The sequence below is a fragment of the Hoplias malabaricus genome, chromosome 3, assembly GCF_029633855.1.
Source record: "Hoplias malabaricus isolate fHopMal1 chromosome 3, fHopMal1.hap1, whole genome shotgun sequence".
NCBI classification, from domain to species: Eukaryota; Metazoa; Chordata; class Actinopteri; order Characiformes; family Erythrinidae; genus Hoplias; species Hoplias malabaricus.
The window spans coordinates 46,276,778-46,291,961 of NC_089802.1; the positions used below are offsets into that span (position 1 = coordinate 46,276,778).

The window sequence follows — 15,184 nt, forward strand, 5'->3', positions numbered from 1 at the left end:
AATATCTTCCTTCCTTTCATTCACATAGACATGCAAAGGAAGCTTTCCAGTCCCAGATGAAGTGTTCTCACAGTGTAATGAATGCAGTTATATGGAAATGAATTGGGTTGATTTGAGTTCTGTGTTGAAAAATGGGTCTAATGGAGCTAAAGGTATTTGAGTGAAATTTTGGTACTGGGTAGGTTTTTTTAGTGTAACAAACTTAATCATGAGTTGATTTGGGTTTATTTATTTACTTATTTTTAAGGCAGTTGAATACAGCTGAGCATGCTGTGAAGTTGTGCTTGAGACAATAATAGAGAATCCATATAGGGAAGGCTCCGTTTAGCTTTCATCAATATCCTTAAGTACACCACAACTCTAAAGGAGATGCAAATGTTGAAACAGTTCTGCCCAACACAAACTTTACATTAACTATTTTACTTTAGATCTGCAATTTTGCTTTATGTTTGGCAGTTAAATATAGTAACTCCTTTGAAGAGATTCTGAATCTTTTCTCATGTATACCTAACAGATGTAATGAATATGATTTTAAACATTTCTTTAAGCCACCCATATTTGTTTGGGTGTAAAACCCAAAATGTGTTTTAACAAGGATCTTATGGCCTAGCTTCACATTTAAAAATGAAGTGCCTCCAATGTGAAATTCCTTTGAATTGATACAGTGGTGTATTAATTTGTTTTCTATTTCTCATTAAATTCATGTTCAAATCTGTAATATTAAAATTACTTTAATCTAAAAATAAACCTAAATGATTACATGGACTATTATATCAGAATTCTATATGAGGGGCCCTATTGTCACAGGCTCCAGTGTGACTGCCCACCATCTTTAGTAGATTATTAAATAAATGTGTCATATCTTTATGCCTACAGCACTGTGTTGGTTATAGAAGATTTCTACAGGCCTTCGCCAGTCAGCGATGTCACAATATGACCAGTAAGTGTCATCAAATACCCAGGGCCTCACGTATATTGGAAAAATGTTCTACATTTTAAAATTATCTGATTTTACATACAAATAATCTATAAAGCTGATTATTATATAGGTTATAGAACTGCTGTTATACTATACCTCTTCTACTTATTTTGACCTAAGCATACGTTTTTGTGTTTTATTTATTAAATTAAAGTTTTATAAATAATCACACACTTGAATTTGTTTTTTACATGCAATGAAATCAATGCATATTTATATTATCTATATTATTTTGGGGGCTTTTTATTTTTACTCACTTATTTTTTTAAATAAATGTGACTACATTTCAAAGTCAATCATCTTATTTTTTAACTCATTTAACTACATTAAGAGATATCTGTTATTACTTTTGTGTCATGCGTGCATTGAAATTTAAATTTCAAAAGTGTGTAATTATATTACAGCATGCAATTAGACAGAGCCATCTAGTTCAGAGACAATGCAGCAGCATTGAGTGCCAGCGGGAATGCATATGCCCTAAGGATGGATGAAAAATCTGTCTTGCCACAGCACCCCTGACCCTACAGTCATGCATTTTTGGGAATTTAAACAAAGTCTTTCCATGTTTTGGCTAGTTTGTTTATGAACAAAGGCCTACAGGTGCTGGTCATAAAAAGTTACACACAGACTTTTCAAGTGTTTATTTCTTTTAATTTGATGATTATAACTGACAACTAATGAAAACCCCAAATTCAGTATCTCAGAAAATTAGACTATTACTTAAGATCAATACAAAAAAAAGTATTTTTAGAAATGCTGGTCAACTGAAAAGTAGGAACATGAAAAGTATGAGCATGTACAGCACTCAATATTTAGTTGGGGCTCCTTTTGCCTGAATTACTGCAGCAATGTGGAGTCGATCAGCCTGTGGCACTGCTCAGGTGTTATGAGGGCCCAGGTTGCTCTGATAGTGGCCTTCAGCTCTTCTGCATTGTTGGGTCTAGTGTATTGCATCTTCCTCTTCATTCATTCATTCATTCATTCATTATCTGTAACCGCTTATCCAATTCAGGGTCGCGGTGGGTCCAGAGCCTACCTGGAATCATTGGGCGCAAGGCGGAAATACACCCTGGAGGGGGCACCAGTCCTTCACAGGGCAACACAGACACACACACAGACATTCACTCACACACTCACACCTACGGACACTTTGGAGTCACCAATCCACCTACCAATGTGTGTTTTTGGACCGTGGGAGGAAACTGGAGCACCCGGAGGAAACCCACGCGGACACGGGGAGAACACACCAACTCCTCACAGACAGTCACCCGGAGTGGGAATCGAACTCACAACCTCCAGGTCCCTGGAGCTGTATGACTGTGACACTACCTGCTGCACCATATGCACAATATCCCATATATTTTCTATGGGGTTAAGGTCAGGCGAGTTTGCTGGTCAATTAAGAACAGGGATACCATGGTCCTTAAACCAGGTACTGGTAGCTTTATCACTGTGTGCAGATGCTTCCTGGTAGACGGCTGCTTTGACCTTGGACCTCAGAAAACACAGTGGACCAACACCAGCCGATCACATGGCACCCCAAAGCATCACTGACTGTGGAAACTTTACACTGGACCTCAAGCAACGTGGATTCTGTGCCTCTCCTCTCTTCCTCCAGACTCTGTGACCTTGATTTCCAAAGGAAATGCAAAATGTATTTTCATCAGAGCACATAACTTTGGACCACTCAGCAGCAGTGCAGTCCTTTTTGTCTTTAGCCCAGGTGAGACACTTCTGATGCTGTCTCTTAAAAAATGAGTGGCTTGACACAAGGAATGTGACGCTGAAACCCATGTCTCACATACATCTGTGTAGTGGTGGTTCTTGAAGCACTGACTCCAGCTGCAGTCCAGTCTTTGTGAATCTCCCCCACAATTCCTATCGCTTGTACACTCTTTCTACCACATCTTTTCCTTCCTTTCGCCTCTCTATTAATGTGCTTGGACACACAGCTCTGTGAACAGCCAGCCTCTTTAGCAATGACCTTTTGTGTCTTGCCCTGCTTGTTTAAGGTGTCAATGGTCATCCTTTGGACAACTGTCAATTCAGCAGTCTTCCCCATGATTGTGGAGCCTACAGAACTAGACTGAGAGACCATTTAAAGGCCTTTGCAGGAGTTTTGAGTTAATTAGCTGATTTGAGTGTGGCACCAGGTGTCTTCAATATTGAACCTTTTCACAATATTCTAATTTTCTGAGATATTTAAATTGGGGTTTTCATTAGTTGTCAGTTATAATCATTACATTAAAAGAAATAAAGACTTGAAATATATCAGTCTGTGTGTAATGAATGTGTATAATAATAATAGAAGTCTTTTCCCTTTATTTATTCATTCTTATTTCTTTCAACCAAATTACTTGGAATTTATTCAGGAAGGAGGTGCTGATAAGAGAATTGAATACTCTTATGTTTACCCAAATGAAATGGATCTTGGATCAGTATTAACACAGCTGCATGTGATTTCAGTCCAGTTTTAAACACCACATGTACTTGCACACCTTCCTTAGGCTCATATGTTGCTCCACATTAAATGTTTGTTTGCTTATAGGCTGGATGATAAGGATTCTGTGGACATCCATGATAACCCTCCTGCTCCAGACAATGTGGTGAAGGAGGAGAATAACACGGTGGGTTCAGTCAGAAATAACCCATAATGTGTCCAGTCCAGTCTCCTGTTATAACCAACATCTCAAATACCACTCAAATAGTCAGGAGCCTCTACTGGTTAATGCAAAACAACACACATTTATCCCTCTGCTCACAAAGCAGTAATTATGCAGCATCTGGTTGTGCCTGTCTGCTTTGAAATATATTTAGGAATGATGCCAAGCCCCTTTTCTGTAAGCTCTGCTGAGAGAGTTACTGGCTCCTCTTCAGAGTTCTTTCCATATTCCCATGTGAGTGTTTCGGTGTGCACATACATGCACATAGATGGGGGGTCTTGGGTAAGCAGTGAGAGAGACAGACAGCATCAGGCAAATATGTGGGAGGCAAAAACAGATCACCCACAGCAACAGGGCCCTCTGAAATCCTTGGTTCCCAAGGGATTCTGGAGAACAGGTTGAGTGTTAGTCATGGACAACACAGCCGCATTCCTGACTACAGCAGTAGATCCACTTCTCCACAGAGAGCAGGCAAAAATAGAATCATCCAAACTCTGCTCACAAGATTCATGTTGAGTTGATTAAGTTCATTCCCTTATGAATTGACTAGAACGTGTCTTTTATGGAACAGCTTAAAGATAAATGACACTGATCTTTGGAAAATATCTACACAATTTAATAAAAAAAAAAGGTTGTCTACAGTAGTGGTGATAGGTGGTGGTTATCCAAATACCACTGTTTATTCAAATTGTGTCAAATTTAAGCATTGACCTTAAGTTTGATTGTGTAATTCTTGAATGGCTATTTGTATGGCTTTTACTTGGTCTTGTATGAGAGGACAGCCCAGAGGTCTAAATGGTGTGCACAGATTTAGCTAGACAGAAATGTAAGGTCACCGGATCAATGCTCAGGCCTTCATCATCCAGGGGATGTGTTGTTCAGTTCACTACTGGAATAGTGATATTTGTGTCATGTCTTCATGCCTCTGTGTGTATTCTTGTTAACCTCTTTCCTATTCTCAGGTCTACTTTATCTATGATGAGGAGGTGGAAATAGAGGAGAAAGAAGAGCCCCCACCCCCAGAGCCAGTCAAGCCTGTCAATGAAAAGCCACACAAGTTTAAGGACCACTACTGCAAAAAGCCCAAGTTTTGTGATGTGTGCGCTCGTATGATTGTTCGTAAGTTTACCAGGTTCAGAGGTGACAGCAATATGAGGCTGTTACCATTTAATTTCATATCTTGTTTCCTTCTCTTTGCAGTCAATAATAAATTTGCACTGAGGTGTAAAAATTGCAAGACCAATATTCATCATCAGTGTCAGAGCTACGTGGAGTTCCAGCGGTGCTTTGGGAAAATCGTGAGTAGTTTCTTAACGCTGCATTATGATTCATTGTATGTACACTTTGTTGCTTGTCATTTTTCATCTCTCTTTCTCTCTTCTCCCCTTATACCCCCAGCCTCCAGGCTTCAGACGGGCATACAGCTCTCCTCTCTACAGCAGCCAGCAGAATGCCACAGTTAAAGAGCTGCTTCCCTTCTGTGAGTTATTCATCTCTTCAACACTCAACCAGCTGTTAATGACCTCATGTCTGGTATATTGACTCCTCCTCCTTTGTCCTTCAGATGAAAACATAATTATTTATTTTTATCTGTATCTGTAGCCCAGTCTAACCGCACTGACCCGGTGTATGAGACGCTCCGTATCGGGGTGATCATGGCCAACAAAGAGAGAAAGAAAGCATCAGAAGATAAGAAACATGTAAGGTTTCAAAATACATAGCAACTTTATCAAACCAAGGATAAGCCACAAAGAATCTCACTTCACTGAGTGTTTTTAATATAATTTTGTTGTTGTTAGGGCCCTTTTTTTGTCATCTTGTCTCAGAGAGCAGGGATAGGTCAGGCAGATAGCTCTCATTTCTCCTGGCTGGCTCGCCAACTGTTTTGGTGTGGGTGTGTGTGTGTATTTTAGTTTTCATTTATGTGAAGATTCACAGATGCTTTGAATAATAGAAACTGTGTTCTTTGAAGAGCTAGATTGATTATTTTTTAACTATACCTTCTTCCAGAGATATTAGCAAGCTGACCATCTTTCTTTTATTAAAACAGAGTCAATGATATAGTAATATTACAGTAGTAATAATATTACATTGTTAATAACACAGAAAAAAGACAGAAAAGGGCATTCTGAGAAGAATACAGTGTCCCTGTAAGCAGAGCCAGGAAGATACTAGCAAATATGCTACCAAGGGTACCAGAGTTTTAGTTGTTGCGCTTTGCTTTGCCGCAGCATGCAACTACATTTCTTGGGAAGTGCTTGTCAGGCTACAGCGTAGGGTATGGCATAAAGTGCAGTATAGGGTAAAGCAGCCTCCTTTTTCCTTGTCCATCTGTTTGCGTTTTCCCTGCTACAACATTTCCTGCAATGTTCCAAACATTGAACTTCATTATTTACTCAGATGATGATGATGATAGAAGAAGATGAATCCCAGCCTAAAGCTGAGGAAGGACCAGGAGAGGAAGGTGAGAGATGGCCTGAATGCCTAATATATATAAAATTGAAACACACACACACACACACAAACACACACACAGTACTGCACATAATTCTTAGGCATCTAAGATTTTTATTATTATTAGTCACAAGTCATAATCTTACCATACCAATTTATCTTATCAAATTCATAGATAGATACTTTTGTACACACACACAAACATATGGTACTGTACAAATGTTTATATATATATATATATATATATACACATTTTTATAACATAATGTATTAAAATAACTTCCTTAAATCTGCCCAGGTACCCAAGAGACAGAAAAGAAGGGAGACAAAGCAGCAGCTGAAGACAAGGTTAGAGATGACATGTATTTCATTCTGCTATATACTATACATGTATATAGCTTTATGGATCATGCATTATGAAAAGCAGATTTCAGCTGGACACACAGCATTTATAATCTCTACAAAAAAGCATGATATTAAATATTATGCTCTGAAGCAACTAGACACAAGCCTATGGTTAACATGTCCAACAACGCATGGGCCAGAGCTGTATCAGTGAAGGAGCTCTACCTTATACCTTTGAGAAGATTAGAGACTTTTATGACATAGAACTAATGCTCTTGTTTCTAAAAGTCATCCAGACCTCAAAGATTTTTTTTTTCCCCAACATCTTGTGTAAAGCTTGTGGATAGTCATTCAGACATGTCTGTGTGTGGTGTGATGTAGATGAAGAAGCCTCAGCCAGGGAAACTGGGGGTCTTTTCTCAGTCTCACTACTACCTAGCCCTGTACCGTTTTAAAGCCATTGAGAAAGATGACCTGGACCTGCAGTAAGTGAACCTAACAAATCTTTATTATAGCAATATGGTCTACCTGCTTCGTTTCCTTGTCATTCATCAGTGGTATATTTGGTGAAAAGACTCTAGTGTCACTCTTGGTTCCCAAGTCTTTTAATAGAATGACATAATTAGTCTGAGTGAATTAAATACAGTGAATGATGTTCCAGCAACTATTACGTATACCCAAGATGCTGCCCCCTCCAAACCAACAGAGGTTGCTGTCTACTGATAATTTAGCCCAATTTATGCTTGTTGAAGCTGTGTTGAAGCTATGCTGTAGGCAGCATGGTCTGATGCGCACCTCTCCAGAAATGTAATTCATCACGTCTACGCAGACCACAGTGACTGTGATTGGTCTGCAGTTGGACGAATATGATTCAAGTTGCTCAAGTCAAGGACATATAGTCCAGAAATAATAACTTCTCTACACTACACTCTCTAAATAGTGCACTTTAAAGATTTGTAAAACTAATACCACTACACCACTACATAGTGAACTACATTGGGTTGAGGAAAATATTTGAAATTCAGCCAAAGTGGTTTGGCGGTGTAATTGCAGAACGAAACAGACACCTAAGTATATAAACACATAAGTATAAACTTTCACAATGACATACGACACTTGTGCAGGCTACAGCATATTCTTTTTGTGTTCTCTGAACCACAACAGCATTTTGTTTTACTCATTTAGGAACACTAGGTAATATTTGGGTGGTGGGGTGCGGGGTGTTCTGCTCCTCCCTCTTGTGCAGTTAACTTTTACAGCACTGTAGTGAAATTGGTAGGGACATGAACACACCTTGAAGGGGGTGCCAGTCCTTCACAGGACAACACATACACTCACTCACACCTAGGGACGACTTTGAGTCGCCAATCCACCTACTGTGTTTTTGGAGTTTGGGAGGAAACCGGAGCACCCGGAGGAAACCCACATAGACACAGGGAGGACACACCAAACTCCTCACAGACAGTCACCTGGAGTGGGACTTACAACCTCCAGGTCCCTGGAGCTGTGTGACTGCAACACTACTTGATGTGCCACCGTGCCGCCCCAAATGATACAAATTATTTTGTTACTTCATAACAGTTCTAAGAACTGAAAGTGATAACTTACAGTCTCAGATTTGCACAACAGTTGATTAAAAAAAAAAGTCTTTGGTTTTAGCGTAGTGACTGTGTTTGTTGGTCTTCTAGCAACAGTGTCACTGTGTGTCTCTGCGATTTGTTCAGACACGTTACAGTTTTATTCACAGATAAACCAAAAGGAAAGATTTTCGTAATGGAGTAAAAGTGGAGTAAAATGTAAAAAGTAGCCCAAATAGAACAAAGTACAACTACACAAATTACTTAAGTACAGTAACGAATTACTTTTACTTCATCACTGTGCACCACTGTCACTCATACAGGGTTTATTTGTGTGTGTACAGAACTGTATGGTTACAATTTTGTTTCTAAAGTTACAAATAGTTAAATGTACTATTAAAGGTACAACAATGGTTTTAGAGTCAAGTTATGTTCCCTATGGATACATTACATTCTCTTCTTCAGAAGGAGAGATGAACGTTTATCTTTCATTATAGAACTGTGTGAAATATAAGAACATATATCATAGAGTGTAACACGTCTACGTTTTTATTCACTATTTGAATTACCACAGAAACTCATTTGTAACTGTAAAGTTACAGTTCAGTTTTGTAGCACTTTTATCCAGTTAGCAGTCTCCTGAATTTAGAGTGGTTTCCTACTTAAATGATCTGAAACAGCAAATTTTCCATGAATTTTAACGGAGGATTATTTGCTGTTTTTCAGCTGTGAGCAGAGAGAGAGTTAGCCTAGTATGTCTGACTGAGCCACTTTTTTTTTTCTTTTTATTATTATTTTTTTTTTATGATTTTTTTTTAACTCATTTACTGACACCGAGGTTTTGTGTGCACATTCAGCTTGATTTCCAGTGTGCAAACAGACTAAAGATCTAGCAAATGGTGAGGAAACATCATCTGAATTTTATACAAAATATTTTTTGATTACAATCATGAAAGTCACGTTTAATGTATTTTATGCACCTATTTTATACAACTCCATTTCTTGTGACATTGGGATATTGTGTAAAACAAATAAAAACATTCTTGCTTGATGTACAACTTCAGTTGCTCAACAGTCCGGGGTCTCCATTGTCGTATTTTGCGCTTCATAATGCACCACACATTTTCAATGGGAGACAGGTAGTACCTGCAATCTTTTACTACGAAACCATGCTTTTGTAACATATGCAGAATGTGGCTTGGCATTGTCTTGCTAAAATAAGCATGGACGTCCCTTAAAAAGACGTTGCTTGGATGGCAGCATATGGTGCTCCAAAACTTGTATGTACCTTTCAGCATTAATGGTGCCTTCACAGATGTGCAAGTTACCCATGCCATGGGTACTAACACAGCCCCATACCATTAGAGATGCTGGCTTGTGAACTTTGCGCTGATAACAATCCGGACAGTCCTTTTCCTCTTTGGCCGACTTGGACACGACTTGATTTCCAAAAACAATTTGAAATGTCAGACCATAGGACACTTCCACTATTCGTCAATCCATCTCGGATGAGCTCGGGCCCAGAGAAGCAGGCAGTGTTTCTGGATGTTGTTGATATATGGCTTTCGCTTGCCATGGTAGAGTTTTTTTCTTGCACTTGTAGATGGAACGACAAACTTTGTTCACTGACAATGGATTTCTGAAGTGTTGGTTTTTAGCCTTGCTGCTTACTTGCAGAGATTTCTCCAGATTCTCTGAATCTTTTGATGATATTATGGACTGTAGATGATTAAATCCCTAAATTCCTTGCAATGTTGTTCTTAAACTGTTGGAAGATTTGCTCATGCATTTTTTCACAAAGTGGTGAACCTCACCCCATCCTTGCTTGTGAATGACTGAGCCCTTCGGGGATGCTCCCTTTAAACCCAATCATGACACTCACCTGTTTCCAATTAACCTGTTCACCTGTGGAATGTTCCAAACAGGTGATTTTTGAGCATTCCTCAAATTTCCCAGTCTATTGTGGCCCTGTCCCAACTCTTTTGGAACATGTTGCAGGCCTCAAATTGAGTGAATATTTGCAACAACAACAAAAAAAAAACAATTAAGTTTATCTGTTTGAACATTAAATATCTTGTCTTTGTAGTGTATTCAGTTGAATATAGGTTGAAAAGGATTTGCAAATCATCGTATTCTATTTTTATTTATGTTTTACACAACGTCCTAACTTTATTGGAATTTGGGTTGTAGAATTTTTTGTTTGCACGTTTTAATATTTTGAATTGTTTTTCTGTAATAGCATTTTGGCACATGGGTGCTCTAATTATGGCCCATTAAGAAGTTTGAACACTTGGATTGGAAGATGATTATGACAGTCTGTGCCACACATGATGAACCACTTAAAGGTGAACTAACAAGGATAGGTTTGATTTAATAAAGTGGACAGAAACTTTAGTGTTTAAAAAAAAAGTGTTTAAAACTTTCAGAGCAGAATGATCCACTTCCCAAGTAATGCTCTAGTGATTCTGTAAAGGACTGTAGCAATTTATAAACAAGGTAAAGAAAGGATAAAGTATTATAATGCATTTTAGAACTAGAAACTAGAAAATGTATGTATAATGTAGGTGGATCTGATGGAAGCCTTTGAAGAGCACTTGCAGAGTTAGTTACTGGTAGTAAAACTGTGTATTTACTTTTATTTCACTACAGTTTACAAAGCCAAAGAGACCATTTTTGGGAAAAGCTTTTACTTTTAATAATAATGTAAAATTTTATTTTGAGAAAAACAAAATTAGCATATACTAATCTTCTTATCCACAGGGGATTGTTTTCACGATACATGCAAACATTTTGATGATATTTTGAAGTAAATTATATATATAATACCTAATATAATGAAAATGATGTAAATATTTGTATACAATGTTTAGGAACAATAACAACAAAATAATTGGAGCAAGTTCAGTAAATATCTCAGTAGTGAACAAAAGAGAAATGAGGCAAACAATACTCAGACACAGAGTGCTGGAGATTGTCTGTGGAATGGTGGGAGCAGGGTATAACTATTCACTCCATTCATGATCCTTTGTTTGTTGAACTGGTGAATTCAGAACCTGTGACCAACTGAAGCTATATTATATTCAAATATCCATAAATACATGTCACACATCCATAAATCACCAACTTCAGACAGATTTATCATACTTGTATAATACCTTAATATTTAATTTAATATTATTATATTAATGTGTACAGCCCTGTTACCTCTATGTATACCTGCCTGTCCTCTGTTTTTCCTGTATGTGTGTGTGTGTTGTTTTAAAAGTCCAGGAGATCGTATTACAGTGATAGATGACTCCAATGAAGAGTGGTGGAGAGTAAGTATTTAATGTAATTTAACATTATTATAGTATCAGGTTTATTTACTGAACTACTGTATAGTTAACCAGTTCAATCCAAGTTAAGAGTCCCTCCATTTGAAATTAAATTATTAAAGTAAATCAGATTTTTTCCCCCTTGTAAATGTTCTAGAAAAAACTAAGCAATCAAAATTGTTCACAGTGAGAGATAAACTGTGTGCCTGGTTCCTAAAACTACCAAACACCAGAAACCAATCAAACTTTTTTGTAAATAGAAGAAATTAAAATAAAAGTCATTTTCAGAAATGTGATGTATTCAAATAAATTAAGGTACATAGATGGGTAAATTGTACCCAAATGTGAACTAAGGTCTACTCCCATTATAATATCCTTCAAAGATATATCACAGAAATCTAGTAAAAAGGAATCTAGCAAATTAGTAAGTTAAGAATTTTTTGACTCTGAAACATATATATATTAAACACCACCATGAATGAATGGATTACGGTTAGGGCAAGTGTTAGGCTAGTAGTATTTATGGAAAATTAATTGTAAGTCTCCACAATATGAATGGAACTCTATGTAATGGTCCCAGAATGGCCACAGAAACAAGTGTGTGTGTGTGTGTGTGTGTGTGTGTTTGTGTGCGCGTGTGTGTCAGGGGAAGATTGGTGAGAGATCTGGCTTCTTGCCTGCAAACTACATCATCCGTGTGCGCTCAGGGGAGACGGTGTACAAAGTGACGCGCTCCTTTGTGGGAAACCGTGAGATGGGCCAGATCACACTGAAGAAAGACCAGGTTGGAACATGTATAAACACACCCAACTATATCAGCAGATTAGGCTAATTTGAGCTTGATTTATAACAAGCTCAATTTTGCATCATATTCTGAGATCATATATATGACGAGCTATCAGTCATTATCCTTTATGTTAAAAAAGGCATTATACTTGAACCTAGTCGGCTAAAGTGTGATAGGATAGAGTAGGATGGAATGTGTTTGAGATTCAGTATCAGTCCTGTATTAAACCATGTGCGGCTGGTGGTCCTGCTCTATAGAACATAAACTGGTTATGTTTCATGAATGACAAATCAATTTGATTATTCATCTCAAGAGAAATGATGTTTTGTAGAAAAATGTAAAAATAAAAAAATACTTATTCAAAAAAATTCTATTCTATTATCTATCTATCTAATAATTCTATTGCAGACCACTGGCTTTTAAGTATTGAGTTTAGAACCACCAGAGGGTGCTTTATGGCCCACTGAGTAATGCTGATGTACAGAGATAAGGTTGCCCTATTTTGTCTATCCCAGGCCTTGGATCATTAACATTAGTTTGCATAGGTCACATTCAGCCAACTACACCTCTGACATGGTCCGTGACATGCTTTGGGTTTGACTGCATGCACATAATTGTTGTTAAGAGTCTGAGCACATTGCACTGTCCCTTATTATTTGACTTTTATTTATTTAATTAATTTATTCACTTTCTCATGTGGTAATTTTCCTGTCAGATTGTGGTGAAGAAAGGAGACGAGGTGAATGGCTATCTGAAGGTCAGCACTGGACGCAAGCTTGGTTTTTTTCCTGCAGATATCCTCCAGGAAATCTGAATGTGTGTGTCTGTGTGTGTGTGTGATATCTCCTAAATATCTTAAGTAGGGACTATGTTTGATGAATTTGAAATCAGTTGAATGTGTGTTTGAATACAATAAAGTGCTGATGCACATTCTTATATCAAAGTTTTCTTTTTAGCATATACAGTGTAGACTGATTTATTACAAGTTAAATTCAGAATCTTTTTAAGAAAAACCTGAAAGAAATTTGAAAAAAAAGAAGTATTTATTATTCTTTGATAGGTATTCCACTTGAGAACTGATAACAGTTTTTTAATGTACTATAAACATATTCTAAAGATCCTACTGCTCACTTCACCATGCTACACATCTTATTTTTATCATTTTATTTAATAATCATGATCAGTTGTTGAAGCTATTAATAGTATTATTATATTTATAGAGAAATATAATGGGTTATTATGCAGCATTATTTATTTTTTGTATAATCTCAGTTTTTTCTTTATTTTGTAAATGCACATTAAAATAATCATGGACCTCCACAAAAAAGGTCATCCACAAGGCATCAAACACTGATCAATAGTAGCCTTGTATCTACACTTACCGTCTATTCTCTCAGCTCCACTGTCCATACGGGAGCACTTAGTAGCTCTACAATGACAGATTGGAGTCCATCTGTTGCTCTGCATGCTTTGTTTGCCCCTATTCATTGTTTTTCAATGATCAGGGCCCCCACAGACCACCATATATATGGTGTATAATTCTCAGACCTACAGTGATATTGATGTGGTGGATATGTCAGATTGTGTTGTGCAGCACCTGTGTCCACTGATGGAGGACTAGAGTATGAACACAAACTGTGCAACAACAGCTCAGTTACTGTCTCTGACTTTACATCTACAAGATGGACCCAAGTTAGGTGAGTCTAACAGTGTGGACACTGTTTAAAAACTCAAGTAGCACTGCTGTGTCTGATCACCATGGAAATGTCACTGCAGAATGAAGAACGAAGAATGATCTATCACCCAAATCATACCTACTCTCTGGTGGTCCTTTGGGGTTCTTCACCATTAAAGAATTAAAGAACAGGCTAAAAGAGAGCAAGCACAGAATGCAGAGTAAAATTGTTCTTTAGTCTGTAGAAATAGAAAGTGCTCCTGTATCATCAGTGGATTTTGATTTGACCTCAGAGAATGGACAGTGGGTGTAGAAACAAGCTGATTGGTGTACAGGGTGAGTAAACAGTCACCGGATATCCTTTTATTTCTTTGATATGCTTCATGACCACCTTCCCATTGGAAAGACTAACACTTAATCCAGTATGGGGGCAACAGGCCCCCCTCACCCATTACTTGCTGGGGTGTTCAGATAAAAGGGTGTCCTGAGACTGTTGACTCACCCTATATAGTACTTAATAATGTGAATTAATTACTGCTTTAACAGAAGGGCAAGTTACTCATGACATGGACACTAATATAATCTGTACCATGACAGATTCTGACTATTGAATTTTATGCTGATGGCACCCTTGATGTTCCTTTTCTTTTTTGTATTTGAGAGTACCATCTCATTGGTCATTTGTATTTGTAACAGATAAGTCAGTCTCTCTCTCTCTCTCTCTCTCTCTCTCTCTCTCTCTCTCTCTCTCGTCAGGCATCATCCAGTGTGATGTGTATATGTGACATTCTAGCCATAATTATCTGCAGAATTCAGGAAAAAAAAATCACACACACACACACACAAATAGGTCCACTGGCTGTCAGTGGCGAGTGTGAAGTGTGTGCAGGTAACCGTCAAGCTTCAGCAGTCGCGTGATTGGCCGACAGCAGCCCCGTCAGATATGGGTCGCTTCCTGTTGATGGCTGGCTTGGTGCAGTTGGGGCAGGAGTGACAGGGACAGGGTGGAGGGACATCAGAGCTGCTGTGTCACAGTTCACCTCTGACCTCTGTCTGTCAAGAAAAACAGAAGACAGAGAAAGAGAAGGATTTCACAGAAAAATGTATAAACTGTTATATTAGTGAGCCTATATATCAGCTGGACCTGACAAAGAGCAATAGATATCATTCTTCAGTTTTGTTGTTGCTGCTAATGCTATTTTCAAGAGTTTACAATATACTTCTAACCTTCTACACTTATACTCCTAACCACAGGATGTCGCTCTTGCATCTATTTTCCCTGTCGTCAAACTCTTATTTCTCTCTCTCTCTCTCTCTCTCTCTCTCTCTCTCTCTCTCTCTCTCTCTCTCTCTCTCTCTCTCTCTGTGTGTTCAGTTCAAAGTTGCCATA

General features: G+C 38.0%; 1 protein-coding gene across 1 annotated transcript; it reads left to right on the forward strand.

The window, feature by feature from the left end:
* Nucleotides 1-923: 923 nt before the first annotated feature.
* Nucleotides 924-12,933, forward strand: LOC136692897 (SH3 and cysteine-rich domain-containing protein 3-like). The gene is made up of 12 exons (XM_066666622.1): nt 924-940; nt 3,528-3,606; nt 4,605-4,761; nt 4,843-4,940; nt 5,041-5,100; nt 5,250-5,342; nt 6,043-6,106; nt 6,395-6,444; nt 6,823-6,926; nt 11,284-11,335; nt 11,979-12,116; nt 12,835-12,933. Exons 1-12 carry the CDS (start codon nt 924-926, stop codon nt 12,931-12,933), a joined length of 1,011 nt encoding a protein of 336 aa, XP_066522719.1.
* Nucleotides 12,934-15,184: the final 2,251 nt, after the last annotated feature.